This window comes from Eschrichtius robustus, chromosome 2 (genome assembly GCF_028021215.1).
Source record: "Eschrichtius robustus isolate mEscRob2 chromosome 2, mEscRob2.pri, whole genome shotgun sequence".
Lineage (NCBI taxonomy): Eukaryota > Metazoa > Chordata > Mammalia > Artiodactyla > Eschrichtiidae > Eschrichtius > Eschrichtius robustus.
The window spans coordinates 175,554,137-175,571,017 of NC_090825.1; the positions used below are offsets into that span (position 1 = coordinate 175,554,137).

Here is a 16,881-nt window from a genome sequence, read left to right on the forward strand (position 1 = left end):
CCGTCCCTTCTCCTCCAGGCCCTTTATGTATTAATTCAGTTATTTATAGCAGTTTGGATATTTATTTTATTCTATTAGGTTATAATCCAATACTATCATTTATTTATTCTTCTAGTGTTGGTTATTGGGAGTGGCTTTGGTTTGGGTTCTGTGTCCCATATATATATTTATAAAATTTGTTTAGTATTTCCTTCCTTTCTGGCAACTCAAGATGCACCAGACTTGTGTTTTCCCTGCCCCAGGCATAAAGTTAATGGCTTCTCCAAGGAGCTCTGGTTCCTTTTTTTAGAGAATGGTACTTAGAAACCAAAGTCCAGGTGCCAGGTGTGCTCGTTGCTATAGGGGCATCAGAGTATCCAAGCAGACACACACATGTATATTTACTTCTGTGTCTAACTGTACTATCTGACCCTATCTATCTATCTATCTATCTATCTATCCATCTAATCTCTCTCTCTATATTGAGGACCATGAATTAATACCGGGGCTTCTGATTCCAGCCCAGCACAAGGTTTGTTCTAGCTTTCCATCCTCTTGACTTACTTGTAATTGCTTTCTCTGACTGAGAGGAACCTGGCTCTCATCACCTACAATTTATTTACTCATTTGTTCAACCCCGGGATTCACATAAATGAGCTACAGCATAGCTTACCTGCGAGAACCAGAGTTTCTACTGGAGTACAGCATTGGTGTATAGGTATCTTTGTTTCTAGCCTAACAGTATCCAGTCAAAACACTGTTTTCCAAGTTACTTTGATCAGCTCCTTTCTCTCTCCCTCCCCCTTCATTTATAGCACAGTTGGGTTCATGTGTTACTGTTTTCCATTTTGGGGTTCCCACCACATTCTGGTTGACATTAGTTAGTTACGGTTCGGGGTATGCGAAACAGGACTGTAAGAGTCAGAGCTATTCCAAAAGGTTACTCAAAGCGAGTCACCCCCTCTTCACTCCAGCTACTATGTTCCCCTTCCCCCCTAATTCTTTTATACCCTCTCCCACCAGCCCTTGTAGGTCACCAACCATGTTCTTCAGGACCCATCTGCCTGTCAGGCCCCAGGCCGATCATGGGGGGTGCTGATGGGACCGAGACTGTGTCCTTATGCTCACGGGGCTCACGATCAAGCAGGGGGATGGTCATGGGACCAGAGAGCTACAGCAGGGGTCCCTGGGGCTGTGGTGGGGGAGGAGACTGGAGTGGCTTGCCTGGGGCCTCCCCCCAACAAAACCGTCTCACACCCTACTTCCCGGAACCTGTGACTATGAGCTTATTTGGAAAAAGTGTCTTTGCAGATGTAACTAAGTCCAGGGTTCTGAGATGATGAGGCGGTCCTGGATTATCCGGGTGGCCCTAAATCCAGTGACTGGTGTGCTTGTACGAGAAAGGCTGAGGGACATCGGAGACAGAGAAAAGACACAGACACACAGAGAGACGGCCGTGTGAAGACAGAGGGTGGAGGGATGCGGCCACGGCCAAGGGACACCTGGGGCAACCAGAAGCTGGAAGAGGCACGAAGGATTCTCCCCTGGAGCCTCCCGAGAGAGCGTGGCCCTGTGACAGCTTGCTCTCGGACTTCCGACCTCCAGGACAGGGAACGAATACATGTCTGCGGTTTTAGGCCACCAGTTAATGGTCCTTTGAAACTAATCTGGGGGCAACAGAGCAGTAAGTGTTCTGGGGCCAGTGGAGGCCACCTGGAAGAGGAGGGAGGGAGGCTGTCTTGCCTGGGAGGCCCCTCCCCATCCCCCGGAAGCTGCTGGGAGGGGAGCCATCTGTCCCCGTCACCTCAGGGAGACGCCAGGCACCCAAACATTCACTTCTCCCGGCCTCGCCTCCGCCGGCCGCTGTGTCACCCCTCAGGCTGCCCGTCCGTGGCAGCAAATAATTCTTATTTTCTCCATTAAGGGAACAAAAGCACTAAGTAAATCTAACCCATAAATAACGCTCCCTGGGGCGGGTGCCGGAGCTCCGAGGTGAGTCTCCCAGCCCAGCCGAGAGCTGCAGCGCTCTCTGAGCCTGGCTTCCAGGCCTTGGGGGTCTTTGGGAGCTTTTCTCCCTGGTGGTGATCTCGGGGCTGTGACTCTGTGTCCCCGAGCAGCCTCGCTGGGGCGGGGGGGCAGCCAGGATGGGTGGCCAGGAGAGTAGGGGGGACAGCTGGTGACGGGGGGATGGAGAAGCAGGCACGCAGATTTCAGCACTGTCATAAACGCCGTGAATCGTGACGGCGGGGGTTAGAGCCAGGACTCGCAGACTGCAGAGGCCAAGGGAGGCCTAAATTCGCTGTCCTTCTCTGCACTGGGGTGACTTGAGGGGGTGGGGGCAGCCTGAGGGGTTGAACACAGTGGGTGTTTGGTTCTCCTGCCAGCAATCAGCAGGATGAGCAGAGATGCTTCAGCCGTGGAGGGCACAGCCCCCAGTGGACGGATGACGATTGGATGGAAGGGCCCAGGCCAAAGTCCCTCTCTTTCCACCAAGCTCTTTGTGGGGTCGGGGTGGGGAGGTGCGCTAGGTGCAGTGGGCCTAATCGGGAGCCTTTGAGGGACAAGGTGGATCCGGGCACTGAGGGATGCCCCGTGGGAGAATGATTCTGTCGTAGGAACAGAGCGGGTATATGGAGGCTGTCACCTCTCACGGGCTCTAAGTCTGAAATGAGCACAATTTTTTTTCTGTAAAGGGCCAAATACTCTATGTCTAGCTTTTGGGCTGCCAGGTGGTCTCTGCTGCTACTGCTCAGCCCTCCCTTGTAGAACAAAAGCCGCCATAGATGGTACTCAATGAATGGGCGTGCCTGTGCCAATAAAACTTTATTTATAAAAACAAGTGGAGGGCCGGATTTGGACTGAGGGCTGTAGGTTGCGGGGGCCTTGCCCTAAGAGGCTGTGGTATTCAACACCATGCACCCTTGGCCCAAATCTGATCGACCTCCCTTGAGGGGTCGGGTCTAAACATCACCTCTTTAGGATCCTGACATCCCATCTGACAGGTCTCTGAGACCATGGCTTACCCTCTGTCTCTGCCCTCCTTCTTGTCCCTTAGGACACATGTCAAAGCTGTATATATGGTCCCTTACATTTCCATCATTTGCCTGCTTTCCTGAACTCTAAATTCCAGAGAAGCAGCGACCGTGTGCCCCTCTTCCTCAGCCACCTTCCAGGTCCTGGCACAGGGCAGTTGATATTTGCCACCTGATAAATTACTCAAACTCCAGTGCTGGGCACAGAGCCCAGTACCTAGGGTGCCACAGACCCCACAGCTCCATGTGGCCACACGGTTGGGGATCCAGCCTGGTGTCTTAGCCCTGGCCTCAGTCCACGATGGCCTGTCCCAAACTGCCTCCCCATTTTATGACGTTTCAGAGAGCGCTGGGAACAGCGGGCCATCTATAGCCTTGCTGAGATCAGCTGGGTCAGCCACTTGCACTGCTGTTGTCTGTGGCCCCCTCCTTGGGGCTGAGGACCGACCATGTCCGCCAGGCCCCGGGCAGGCTCAGAAGATGCTGACTCACCTGGTCAATGTCACAGGGAATCCCCCGCAGCGATGGGGAAACTGAGTCCCGGTGGCTCTGTTGAGGGCGCTGGAAGCAGCATCTCTATGAAAGGGGGTCTGGGAAGTGGGGTGATGGTGGCAGTGACTGGATGGAGATTTCAGGACACAGCACCCTGAAGGACACCCGTTCTGCAGAAGAAAAACCGAGGCCCAGGGGGGCGCCCTGTCCACGGCCCCATGCTCCTGACTTCCCCACGTCACTGTCCTGCACAGACACTCCAGGGCCCACGTGTCCAGTAAGTATATTCCCTGCGGGCTGATGTCTCCTAAAGGCCCTCCTCTGGCCCTTGGCCCCATGTCCAGCCATGTACCTTCACATGGGGGGGATCGTGCTTAAAGCTGAGCTCCTGGCCTCTCCCCACCCCGAGCCTACCCATCCCAGGTCATGGCAAAAGCCATCTGCCCAGATGCTCAGCACAGCCCCCTCTGCCCTGGTCCCCAGCTCCCACCTCACCCCACGGTCTGTCCTCCTCTCAGTAGCCAGAGGGCACCTGTGAGCAACTGAGTCAGGCCCCGCCCCTCCTTCTCGGCCCACAGCCCTCCAGGGTCCCACCTCCCTGGGGGGTATAAACCACAAGTCCTCCCCTTGACCCACAAGGCCCTGCACGACCTGCCCCGTCCCCTCCCTGCCCTCCCCTCCTCCCTCTCTCCGCCTCGCTCACTCTGCTCCAGACACATGGGCCTCCTCACTGTTCCTCCAAAAAGCCAGGCACGCTGCTGCCCCGGGGCCTTTGCACGGGCTGTGCCCCCAAGAAGTCCCCATGGCTCACCCTCTCATCTCCTTCAGGACTCCCAGTTCTTCACATCACAGCTGACATCCCATTTTACGTACTGTCTAACTCTCCCACTGGTGACACACCTACTGCTGTATCCCCAGTATTGGCTGGACAAGCGACATGGTCATGAATACGGGGGTCCCAGCCTCACCCCACTGTGGGAGACCCCACTATCTCGCACATGCCCAGCGGCCGCCCACCACAAGATAGGCTCCGCGGCTCAGATGTCGCAAGAACTGGGTTGAGGCTGGGAGGGCAGGGGGAGAGGGTGGCCGCAGGCCCCTGACAAGCAAGGGGTGGGTCAGACGAAGAGGGCCCTGACTGCCTCTGATGCGGGGCGTCTGTGTGGAGCCAAGCTTCAGATGACCAGCTCAGGAAGGAAACTTCTTCCACCCTGGAGGCGGGGAGCAGGGGCTGCGGCGCCAGGCCGCGTGCCCCCCCTACCCCGGCCTCCGGGGAGGCTCCACGCCTCTTCCATCCTGGAGGGGGTGACCGGAGCCCACCCCTGCCGGAGACCGCTGACCGCCTTCCCGGCACCCACTCAGAAAAGAAGACACTGCAACGACCTGGAGCTGTAATTCGCAGTGCTCACGAGCCTTTAATTCATTATGAACCTAGAGGCAGGGGAATTAGGCAAAAATACAGCGCATCCTTAATCTCGGGTGGGAAAAAAAACAGGGTGGGTGGGTTTGTTTTTTGCTTTCGCACACAGACACAGATGTATCTTCGTGGGGGAAGTGTGCGTTCCCCTTTGCTGTGAGACCACCTGTCTGCACGAGTTGTCTGGGAACCCACGACCGACGGACGGGGTACGACCCAGAGGGACTGGCCACGGGGGCCGGCCCACCGCCCGACCCAGGGCCGCAGGGGCGTCTGCCCACTTCTTTTTATTCTCTTTACAATATAAATAGCGTTTTCAAACTACATATGAACACAGTGACAGCGCCCCGGGGCAGGGGCTGCTGCATGCAGAGGGAACCCCGACATTCCGCCGACTCCCCTGGCACCTCCCGCCCCGCCCGCCCCTCCAGGGCACGTGCCCCCTCCCCATCAAGGAAGTTGCTCTCCTCTTCCCTTACACGGTTCTCTCTGGCCTGGCAACCGTTAGAGCCTCTTTTTTTAAATTAAAAAAATTCTATACAAGCGAATGACGCCCTCAATTCCTCTACAGGGGACAGCGGGGCGGCTGAGAGGCGGGGGGGGGGGGGGGGGGGGGGTTGCTAAGAAGCACGTTTTTGCCTGGAAACTCAACCCACAACCCTTACGAGGCAGATTTCCTCTGAGCTGAAAGCAGCGAGTCCCTCTCGTGCTCTCTCTCTCCTGGACACACAGATCCACGCGTCACGGAGAGGATACAGGATGTGCCAGCCCCTCGGGTTCCGGGGAAGACCCCCTGCACACCTGGGCCGCAGCCAGACCCCCCGAGGGCCGCCCACCGGAGGCCTCAGCTGGGGGATGGGTCTCCCAAGGGGAAGAAGCAAAAGATGGAGCCACCAGAGGAGAGAGCGTTTATTTTGCAAAAGGCCACGCAGACAAGGGGCAGGCCACCCAGGGAGCTGCCGGTCTCCTCCCATTGGGCACTGGCGGCGGTGCCAGCCACCCGGACCTTCTCGATCTCACGATCGGGAGAGAGTGAGTGACCAGGCGCTGCCGTCCGGGATCCCTGGGCGCCCCCAGGCCTCACCGCAGCTACAGTGCATCCCCGCCACTCACAGACCAGGGAGACCAGAAAACACGACAAACGAAAAGACGAGCTGCTTTCATCTCCCGCAGCAATCTTGGTTCTGAGAAAAAGGACATTTTGTTTTGTTTCGTTTTGTTGTTTTTAAAGCCACAAATCTAGAAAACAACTTTGGGGCTTGTTTTTCCTTTTCTTTCCTTTTTTTCTTGCATTTTTTTTTTTAAACAATAGGTATTTATAGAAAGAACCTCACAAAGGTGATTTATGTACAGAAGTCACAATCTCAAAGGCTGCTCAGGAGGCAGGCAATGCAGTAGCACCTTTTCGAGAAGAAGAGCTTACGTGGTTTACGAATCTGGGTCGAGGGGGTGGCGCGTACCCCCGCCGGCCCCCCAGAGCCCACGTGGCCCTGCTCCCTGAGTCCGGGGGCGCGTGTGGCGTCCTGCTCGCTCCTGTTGCCGAGGTAGCCTCTCGGGCCACGGAGGCGAGGACAGGGATTCACAGCAAGCAAACGCCTGGGCCCGCCGCGCCTGCCTTGCTGGGCCAAGGGGTCGCCGGGCGGCCGGCTGTCCTAGAATGGGGCTCCGGGCCAGCAATGCGCCTGCAGGAGGCTCTCCATGAAGGCCGGGTAGTCCAGGTTCCGCCCCGAGTCCTCCGCGGCGCGAGGGGTGCCCACCCGCGGGCGCTTGGCGGCCTTCACCTCTTCTCCCGAGAAGACATTTTCCTGCGGGGCACCCGTGCTGACCGACTGCAGGAGATCAGACGGCACCGGGGTTAGTGCGGATGGGGTGCTGCAGCCTGAAGGTCTGTGTCCCCCCGCCCCAGAGTCCTGTGTTGAAGCCCTACCCTGCCACAGTGTGATGGTATCAGGAGGTGATGAGGTCATGAGGCTGCAGCCCTTGCGAATGGGATCAGTGCCCTTATAAAGGGATCCCAGAGAGCTCTCTCTCGCTCCCTCTCTCCACCATGTGAGCACACCAGAAGGCAGGTGTCTGTAAGCCAGGATCCGGCCCTCACCAGGCGCCGAATCTGCTGATACCTTGATCTTGGACTTCCAGCCTCCAGGACTGTGAGAGATAGTTTGTTGTTTAAGTTCCAGTCTGTGATATTTTGTTATCGCGGCCGGAACAGACTGAAATACAGGCTCCGCTCGGGGGCCTGGCTGGAGGCGATGCCTGCCCTGCTGGGGGTCAAGGGCCCTGGGCTGCTGACCCTCAGCCAATGGCAATGTTCTGAGAAACAACGCTCACTGGGGATGGCCCCTCCTGCCTCTGCCTGGACCCCCACCCTGTGAGTGAGCCCCCCATCAGGCAGAGGAGGGGCCCTAAGCTCCCAGTCACTGGCTCCCTAGCAGGACGGGCGCCGTGCCGTCCACAGAGTGCAGGAGGCAAGGCCAGCTGCACACAGGCCGCTCGTCTGCCTGGCAGCTCCTGTCCGTCCCCCAAGGGAACCTGGCGTCTGAGACCCCCACCAGCTCTGACTCAGCTCTTCCACCCATGGCCACGGCCCCCAATCCTCAAAACCTTGGATTAAACACAAAAGAAAGAAGACAGTGAAAGGCTGTAAGAAGAGGCCAGTCTCCCCCATTCCTTTATGCATCACTGACCTGCAGCTCAGATCCATGTACAGGCGCTTCTGTCTCCTCCTCGCCGGCCGGCCTGACCCTCCCGCCCCAGAACAGGCAAAGGCCGAGGCAGGAGGTCAAGGCCACCTGGATGGGTCACTCTCCCAGGCAGCAGCACTCGTCCCCACCCCCAGCCACTTACCAGCCGGGACCGGACCCTCTTGGGGAGCTCCTCGTCCAGGGTGAAGATGTCACCACGCTTCACCGTCAGCTGGGACCCATCCTCGAACTCCACCTGCCAAGGGGACACAGTTCAGCTTGCTGGCTGCTCAGCCTGGCCTGGCTGAGGCCTGACACCCGCACGCTCACGGCCTGCTTGCCAGACAAGCCATGGGAAACAGCACAGGGTCAGCAGCTGTCATCTTTCTCGCGGGGATACGGGTGGTTTCTCTTCAAAGATTCCACCCTTTTCAATAATTTCTTTTCCACAATCATGGTGAGAAACTCACAACCGACTTGGTTTTTAATAAAAACAAGGGCACTGAATTGTACGCTTAAAAATTGGTTAAAACAGTAGATTTTATGTTATGTATGTTCTACCACACACACACACACACACACACATCGGGAAGACACCTCCAAAGGGGATAATATTGGACAGTTGGACAACCTTCTAGCTTGTGCTGACCTTCTCAGTTAGCGGGCAAACGCCATCATCCCCAGCAGGACCTCGTCGAGGGCCCCGCCCCAGCCCATCCCTGTACCTGGTAACCAGGACCCCCTCACCTGGTAGATGTGACTGGTCACAGAGGAAATGAACTTGGCCCTGTAGATGTTGCCATCAGTCCACCGGAGCTCAACAAACTCGCCCTCGGACGGGGGACCCAGCCGGGCACAGTCTCTACTCTGTGGAAGAGAGGATGGGTGGGGGGTAAGGGGCGCCCTCGGCCTCGGTCACTGCGCTCGCCTGGGCTAAGAAAGTTCCCATTTGGTAGATTTTGCCGCCAGGAGAAAGGCAGTTGAACTCTCAGCGTGAACTATCAAGGTGAGCTGCGGGCAGGTGCCCGGGCCGGGGGTGCCGCGGCCACCACCCCAGCCCTGGGGAATCGCCCGCCTGCAGGCGTATCTAGACTGGCCTGGCTCTCTGCTGTTTCTACACAAACAGGTAGCGCTTTCCAACGGGGGCCCTACAGCCTGGGTCTGTCCAGCAGGGACAATGGTGACCCTGGATGCAGGGGACCCCTGTGAGGGATCCGGCCACCTCCCTTCCCAAGGGCAAGGCTTGCCCTGCGCCTGCGCCCGCCCCTCGCCCCACCCACCGCCCCTGGCCCCGCCCCCTTCGGCCCTGCGCTGCTCACGGTGATGCTCTCTGGGTACAGGTTATCGCTGTAGGACCCGTCGTCAAAGTTCACTTCGTAGAAGGTCTGCGTGGTGGTGCCGATGACGCGGCACCGGTAGTAAAGCCCGTTGCGGTTCTTGGTGATGACCACCTGCCCTAAGGACACGGCCCTCAGGATCTGGACCTGGAGGCGGAGGGGCTGTCAGAACACCGGGGGGCGGGCGGCCGGGCGGGCGGGGGAATAGGGCGGAGGGCGGGCGGGCACTCACAGTGTGACCCCCCGACTTGTGCTTGAAGCAGGTGATGGAGACAACGTAGGGCCAGTCGTCTGGCTCCATGAGGACGCCGGCGGCGTGGGCGCAGGTCACGTGGAAGGAGGTGGAGCAGTGCTCGCAGGAGCACTGGATGCAGGCGCCCGACACCCTCTTCATCCGCTTCCGGCAGTACACACACCTCTGCGGGGACACGGCGGCGGCAATGGGGCTCCGCCCGCCCGGTGCCTCTGCCCCCGCCCCCTGCGGCTGGGAGGCCTCCTACCGGGCCCCCAGGTCCGTCTCCTGGGAGTGACTCCAAGACCCAGGGCTGGAGCGCGGAGGCCCGGCAGCCGGCCTTGAGTGGAGGCATCCTGGGAGAGTCTTGACCGCGATGTAGAGCCCCCCCAAACCACCCCAGGCCCACCAACCCGGCCTGCAGCTGCCCCCCAGAAGCACTTCCAAGACTGGAATAGGCACCAACAATCACACAGTGAAACGTGGTTGATCCACGAAAATGAGAGAAGCACTGACACTCGCTACACCGTGGACGGACCCTGAGAACACGATGCTCAGTGAGAGAAGCCAGACACAGAAGGACACACAGGGTGTGATTCCATTGATGGGAATCGTCCAGAACAGGCAGATAGATCCACAGAGACAGAGAGTGGATTCGTGGTTGTCAGGGGCTGAGGGAGGGAGATGGCAGTCACCCAATAGGGAGGGGGTTTCTTTCTGGGGTGATAGAATGTTCTGGAACTAGATAGAGGTGATGGTTACCTAACTCTGTGAATGCAGTAAAAGAGAAATGTTCCCTTTAAAATGGGGGATTTTTTTTTAAAGAAAATAAATAAAATGGGGGATTTTATCTTAATTTTGAACGAAAGGCGCTGCAGTGTCGCCCTTCATAAGGAGGGGCAGAGGGCCCACACCGTGGGAACGCCCTGCCTGGGCGACCTGCTCTGCTGGGCGTCAGCTCCCAGGCAGCGGATGCTGCACCCACGCCCACGCCCTGCCGGCACCCAGCAACCAGCAGCCCGTCACTCTGGGCATTTAATAAGCGGACCTCTACCGCTCTGTACACCGCATTTAAAAGCCAGAGAAGCCCCACAGCAAAGGCGCTGCAGGAGTGCTGCCCGGCGCCAATCGATGGCAATGGTATCTCATTATTAAGCCGTCGATGCCTGATTCTCCGGCTGGCCCGCGGGGGCAGGTGCAGCAGCACAGCACGGCCCTCGAGGACGGGGCTCCGCGCGGCTCCGCCGGGGGCGGAAGGTGGAGCACAGCCGCCCTGGAGACCCGGCCGCGACCCCACAGCCGAGGCCGGGAGAAACCCGACAGCCCGGCCTGACACGCAGCTCGTTCAATCCAGCCTCTGGCGGCAGCTCATTATTCCGAGTTTCCACGTCATGAGGAATGCGGGCCAGGCCCCCATCGGGCCATTTGTCAAGGGCTGAGCTCAGGGCTGCCTTAAGCGTGAGTCCTGTGTCTGGGACTCCCTCACTGGAGGCAGCGAGGCGCGGGTGGGGATGGGGGGGTGGTATAGGATGGGGTGCGGACATCGGTGGAGAACAGTGGCCAGGAGGAGGCCAAGGGCTACGGCTGGGTGTGCCATCAGCCATGGAGGCCGCAAGGCACCATGTCCTATGTCTCCGGCCTCCCCTCTTCCCCACCGGCCCCTGCCGTCATCCCTCACCGCCTGCCTGCCAACCCACTTTGGCAGAAAAATGGCCCTGCCAGCTCACCTTCCCTCCCATCAGGATGTGACACAGGCCTCTACACCTCAAGGCAGGGCCGATGAGAGGGCAGAGCTGGTTCAAGGCACCCGCCCCGGCAGCCTCGCCTCCACCGGCCCTCACAAACTGACCTGGCCTGGTGAGGGGGTGAGTGCAAGGTTCAGGCCGCCGGCCGGCTGGGGCCAGCCCCCGCCCACCAGGACCAGTGGCCAGGGAGTCACGGGGACAGAAAGTTGGGCGGATGACCAGGTGTGACCATCCCCGAGCCTGCGGCCTGCACATGGCCCCAGGAAGGCAGGCGGGCGGCCGGGCACGCAGGAGTTAACCGCTGGCTTCCTTGCGAGGCTCCATTAGGCAATACAAGCGAGCCTCGTGTAAAAGGATTTTTAATTCATCGTTACAAGCGCGGGTAACGAAGAGGCTGTAAGCTGGAAACGTCAGATGTCCATAGAGCGTCTGGGAGGGAGGATCTATCACGGCACCGCGCACCGCACCATCGCTCCACCTGAATAATGAGGCCTTTTCCGCCCGCGCTCCTGGAGGAATCACCCGCAGGCGCCAGCCTCTTCCTAACGCCCGTCCTCGCTGGGCGGGGCTGGCGCTGGCCCCAGTGCCCCCTGTTTCCTGAGCAAGCCCCGTCCGTCCCCTCCCACACGGCTCCAGCTGGCTGCCCACTCAGCCCTGCCCGGGGGCCCCGCACCTGTGGGCTCCGCGGTGGCTGTCTCTGTGCCTTCACTGGGACTCTCCGCTGGGTTCAGTGCCCGCAGCCCCATTTCTTTGCCTCCTGCCCACTACAGGCCTGGAGGAGCGTCAGTAGCCAGGCCTGCCCCAGGCAGCTGGGAAATAAACCAGGCAGGAAAAGCAGCCAAGATGCTGTCCACACCCCTGGCCAAGGACCCCGCTCCCAGATGCCGCAAGACTCACCCCATCACCCACACGTCCCCCGCACGGCCACCTGCAAACTCACAGGCGATGATGACCCGAGAGCACATGCTGGTGCTCAGATGGCAGGATTAGCGCTTTCTGTTGTGGCCCAGTTGATGCTCCCCACACAGGGGACTGTTATCTGTTGTGGCCCAGTTGATGCTCCCCACACAGGGGACTGTTAGCAGCCCCATTTTATGGAGGGGAAGGCTGAGGCACAGAGAAGTCAAGGAATCTGTCCAGAGTCACACAGCTGGCTGGTGGCCGAGATGGGAAGGGAAGCCAGTGTTTGCTCACTGTCTGCCTACTGCCCACTGAGCCAAAGGCTCCCCCGGATGAGGGAGGGGTGTGTGTGTTATCAGCAAGAGCAGGAGGCGTGAGCCTTGCAAGACCACACCTGCCCAAGGATGGCCGTGCTCCGTAGAGGGGCCAGTGACGGTACTCCTACAACTTAGGAGCAAAAAAGCCACCAGCCCAGTTCAAAAACGGGCAAAGGACTTGAACAGACACTTCCCTAAAGAAAACATACAGATGGGGCTTGCCTGGTGGCGCAGTGGTTAAGAATCTGCCTGCCAATGCAGGGGACACGGGTTCGAACCCTGGTCCGGGAAGATTCCACATGCCGCGGAGCAACTAAGCCCGTACGCCACAACTACTGAGCCTGCCCTCTAGAGCCCGTGAGCCACAACTACTGAGCTCGCATGCCACAACTACTGAGGCCCACGCACCTAGAGCCCGTGCTCCGCAACAAGAGAAGCCCGCGCACCACAATGAAGAGCAGCCCCTGCTCGCTGCAGCTAGAGAAAGCCCGCACGCAGCAACGAAGACCCAACGCAGCCAAAAATAAATAAATAAATTTTTAAAAAAAGAAAGAAAGCATACAGATGGCCAACAGGCACGTGAACAGATGTCAACATCACTAATCATCAGGGAAATGCAAATCAAAACCACCTGTTAGAACGTCTATCATTAAGAAGACAAGAGATACTGGTGAGGACAGAAAGAAAACAGAACCCACATGCACTGTTGGTGGGAATGTAAATTGGTGCGGCTGCCATGGAGAACAGTATGGTGGTTCCTCAAAAAATTAAAAATAGAACTACCATATCACCTGGCAATTTCACTCCTGGGTTTTTGTCTGAAGGAAACAAAATCACTATCTTGAAAAGACACCCGCACCCCCACGTTCACTACAGCATCGTTTACAATAACCAAGACCTGGAAGCAACATAAGTGTCCCTCGACAAAACGGATAAAGAAGATGTGGTGTAGAAATACAATGGAATATTACTCAGCTATGAAAAAGAAGGAAATCCTGCCATTTGCAGCAATATGGATGGACACTGAGGACGTTATGCTCAGTGAAAAAAGCCAGACACAGAAGGATCCATGCTGCGTGATTCCACTTCCACAAGGCATAGAAAACAAACTCACAGAAGCAGAGAGCAGAGTGATGGTCGCAAGGGCGGGGGAGGGGAAATAGGGAGCCGCCATTTAACATGTGTGAAGTTTCAGTTAGGCACGATGAACACATTCTAGAGTCCTGCTCTATGACCACTGTAACTGGATTGGGTACTTAAAATTCTGTTTGGCGGCATATCGCAGGTTAGGCAAGAAAGAACTGGGCAGAGGGCAGGTGGCTTCCTCTGTGTGAAAAGCTGGAAATAGAGACGGGAAGGGGAGCCTTGCTTTTATCCGAGTACCCCCATGGCTATTCAAAGAGTTAACTGCTGACCAAACTGAAATCATGACTTCTGGCTCCCTGGCAGCTACCCTGCATCCCCGGGGCGTAGGAACTCCAGGGCCCCTACCAGCTTCCACCGCTGCTCGGGGATGGCGCTGATGTCCACCGGGTGGCGCTCCATCACGTTCAGGAACCGCACTTCCGGGACGGCGATGGCGCAGATCACGTGGACCCACCTGGGGGGGCGGAGCGAGTGGGGTCAGGGGTCACGGGCGCGCTCCGTCCCCTTGGGGTCATCTCACAATTGTGCGCACAGGCTGGCCAGGCCGACGGGACCTCTTCTGCTCCTGCCGGTCCTGCCCCCGCCCCGAATCGCCCCTCAGGACCCCCCGGGAGGAGAGGCCCTTCTAACCCACCTCCTGTCAGTCGTCATCTGCAGGGCGCCTCCCCGGAGGTTGCACAGGCAGCACTCCTACAGGGACCAGACAACAGCTAGGTGAGGGGTGTGCAGGGCGGGGCTGCCGGCCTGCTGCTCCGGGACCTGCTCCGTCCCCCGCCCGCGGTCCTTACATTTCAAACTAGCGGCCACAGGAAGCGATGGGCCGAGAGTGCTTCGGGCTCCACCCGAGACCCAGGGAGGTGAGGCCGCCAGCCCAAGGTCACCCTGCGGGATCGGGCGAGCCCGGGGCCCAGGACCGGCTCCCCCACGGGCCGCGCCGGCTTTCAGAGCACCACCCCAGCTGCAGGGGCGAGTTACCGCAGTCCAGGCGTGGGCCGCGCACCGGGAACACGTCCAGCCCTCGTTGACCAGCTCTGGGCGGATGCCGTAGCAACCTGGAAGACAGGGGCCAGCACATCTGTCACCGAGGCTGCCCGCGGGCTGCACGGGGCCCCCCTGGTGGGGGGAAGGGCGGCTGCGGCATTGAGGATAATTGTGCTCACCAACCGCTCCACCTCAATCCGGGCCACTGCACACAGAGCCGGAGAAAGTCTGGAAACTGACGCGGGGAAGGAGAGCTGGCCCCCAAGCGGGAGCCCTGCCGGGTCTGGAGACTCAGCCTGGCCCTGGCCTCCCACCCTAGTCTGGGAGGCTCGCCCAGGCTCTTCTGAGCTGAGAGAGAGGAAGGTGGCCGAGCAGTGGTGTGAGATGCAAAGTGGGCCTCGGGGAGCCCGGAGTTCAGAGCAGCAGAGCTGGGCCCAGAGTCCACTGTTTCCAAAAGGGCAGCCGGAGGCTCTGGGTTACCAAGGTGTTGGCTTTGGGATGTGGTCCGGGTTTACAGTCGCGGAGGGGGGATGGGGGGACGGGGTGTGGAGGAGGGGCAGAGGAGCATGCCCCAGAGCCATGGCAGAAGGCACGGCCTGCCCCAGGACCCTGCCTCGCCCGGGGTCACTGCCCAGCCGTCCTGTGGGGACCCTCAGCCAGCTGGGGCTCGCTGCCCACCAAACGGGCTCTGCGGGCTAGAGGGGCCATTGGCCAGTGCCGAGAGGTCCCTGGGGGAAGGACAAGGAGAAAGCAAGGCAGCAGGAAGGGGGCGCCTGGAGGGACAGCAAGGTACCCGAGAGCCCGCACCTGGCCCCCTGCTCCATCTCCTGGGGCCCTCAGCCAAGGTCAGGCCTGGGGGTGTCCCCCTCTGTCTGGTGCCAGGGCTCAAGGAAGATGCCTGTGCTGAGGATTCTGCCTCCCAAGGGCAATAAGGGAGGCTCCTCTCCCCCTGCATGGCTGGACCTCAGGCCCCTCGAGAGCGGCAGGGCGGTGGGCTCGGCTGCTGCCCACCCCCTGCCCCCCAGCCCCGACCCCAGGGTGCCCGTCTGCCCAGGAGCACGTCTCACAGCTGGGCCCGGCCGGGCAGAGCAGACGGGCTCCCAGCCAAGAGACAGAGTGAGCTCCGGGCAGGCCTCTGCAGGGCGGGCGCCGGACAGAGATGTACACACGCAAAATTAAGTGGCCCCAGGAAGCTTTCTCCCTGTCCTGGGAGCTTAATCTCACATTCGCTGCCCCCTCTCACCCAAGAAGGGGACAGACATCCATCTTCCTGTCTCAGGCTATGGTTGGGCCTTCAGGGTTTGGGGGAGGGTAGTCACCAATGGCAGAGATAAATCAGACCCCTGGACCGCTCTAGAATCTCAGCTCTACCATCAGTTCCAACTCTGGCCCCAAAGTGCGGAGTTTAAAAGCGTCACAGCCCCTGACGGGTACCTGATCCCCTGCTGCCTCCCAGGCCCTGGGCGGGGAGGGCAGGCCTTGGTGGAACCTCCCAGAAGGAGGCTGACCAGGCAGTCCTGCCTTGGCCAGGGGGAAGGGCAGGACACCTGCCCCCAAAGGTCAAGACCCCCAGCCCATGACGCCGGGTCCCGCTACAGGCCCGAAGCAGCAGCCAGAGGAAGGGGCTTCCCTGCCCCGCAGACGCGAGGGTGGCCGTCTCGGGAGGGTGAAGCGGGGCTGTGTGTGGCTGACCCCTCGGCTCTCCCCGCCCAGCACTCACTGGCATGGACCTGAAGGCAGCACTTAGCGCAGGAGATCAGCAGGCTGGTCCCGTCGTCGCCGATGTAGGAATTGGCGGGGAGTGGCTCTGTGTTCTCCCCGCTGGAGGTGAAGCACATCTCGGGGATCAGCGGCCGTGTCTTCTGACCGCTTTTGGAAGGCGGTGTGGCCGAGGGGCCCTCCCCAAGGGAGCCCTGGGGAGTCTCCTTCTCGGTCTGTAGGGACTGCAGGAGGGGGGCTGCCATCAGTGGAGAGCCCAGCGTGGGGCGGGCGGGGACCCCTGACATCCTTGACTCTATCCTCCGCCCCTCCGTCCCCAAGCAGCACACCCCGGGCTGCTCTTTGCCACACTAGCACCCCTACCAGGACACCTGCAACTGCCCCACCATGGGTGTCCCTGACGTACCCTCCCAGCCCCCAACCCTGCTTCAGAAGCCCCCGAGAGATCCTCCCCAAAGGCAGTCAGACCCTGTCCCACCCACCCATAAGCCCTCCCACTTAAGGTTACTTGCAGACACAGCACAGACACTGCGCTGCTGCCCTCATCCCTCTCGCCCTCATCCCACTGCCCCGGCTCGCTCTGCTCCGGCCACGCGGGCCCCCTCGCTGTTCCTCCCAAATGCCAGGCATGGTCCTGCCCCGGGGCCTTTGCATGTGCCGTTCCCACTGCCTGAGGCGCTCAGATCTCTGCCCACATAACCAGCGGTCCCCAGGCCTTCACTTGCTCTGTCTGTCCTCGTGGTCCTGACCATCACCTGATGCCGTGTTATCTGTGTATCTATGTGGGGCGTTCTCCCCACCTGTGACTCGCACACACCCCACGACGGCTGTACCCCAGCCCCCCCAAATCCAATCAGATGAAGAGACTGTGATGAAAACATCCTGCCCATGGCACCGGCA

At 59.5% G+C, this 16,881-nt stretch overlaps 1 protein-coding gene across 3 annotated transcripts in view; it reads right to left on the reverse strand.

Moving 5' to 3' along the window:
• Positions 1-5,816: 5,816 nt before the first annotated feature.
• KDM4B (lysine demethylase 4B) overlaps positions 5,817-16,881 on the reverse strand; it is a 141,020-nt gene continuing 129,955 nt past the window's right edge. For all 3 annotated transcript variants that reach the window (XM_068537209.1, XM_068537207.1, XM_068537208.1), the window contains 9 exons: positions 15,983-16,205; positions 14,257-14,333; positions 13,916-13,971; positions 13,627-13,735; positions 9,174-9,359; positions 8,924-9,088; positions 8,352-8,471; positions 7,768-7,860; positions 5,817-6,749 (listed from right to left, as the gene is read on the reverse strand). In XM_068537209.1, coding sequence (XP_068393310.1) covers positions 6,573-6,749; positions 7,768-7,860; positions 8,352-8,471; positions 8,924-9,088; positions 9,174-9,359; positions 13,627-13,735; positions 13,916-13,971; positions 14,257-14,333; positions 15,983-16,205 — 1,206 coding nt within the window. In that variant the 3' untranslated portion in view covers positions 5,817-6,572. The remainder of the gene's footprint in view (positions 6,750-7,767; positions 7,861-8,351; positions 8,472-8,923; positions 9,089-9,173; positions 9,360-13,626; positions 13,736-13,915; positions 13,972-14,256; positions 14,334-15,982; positions 16,206-16,881) is intronic.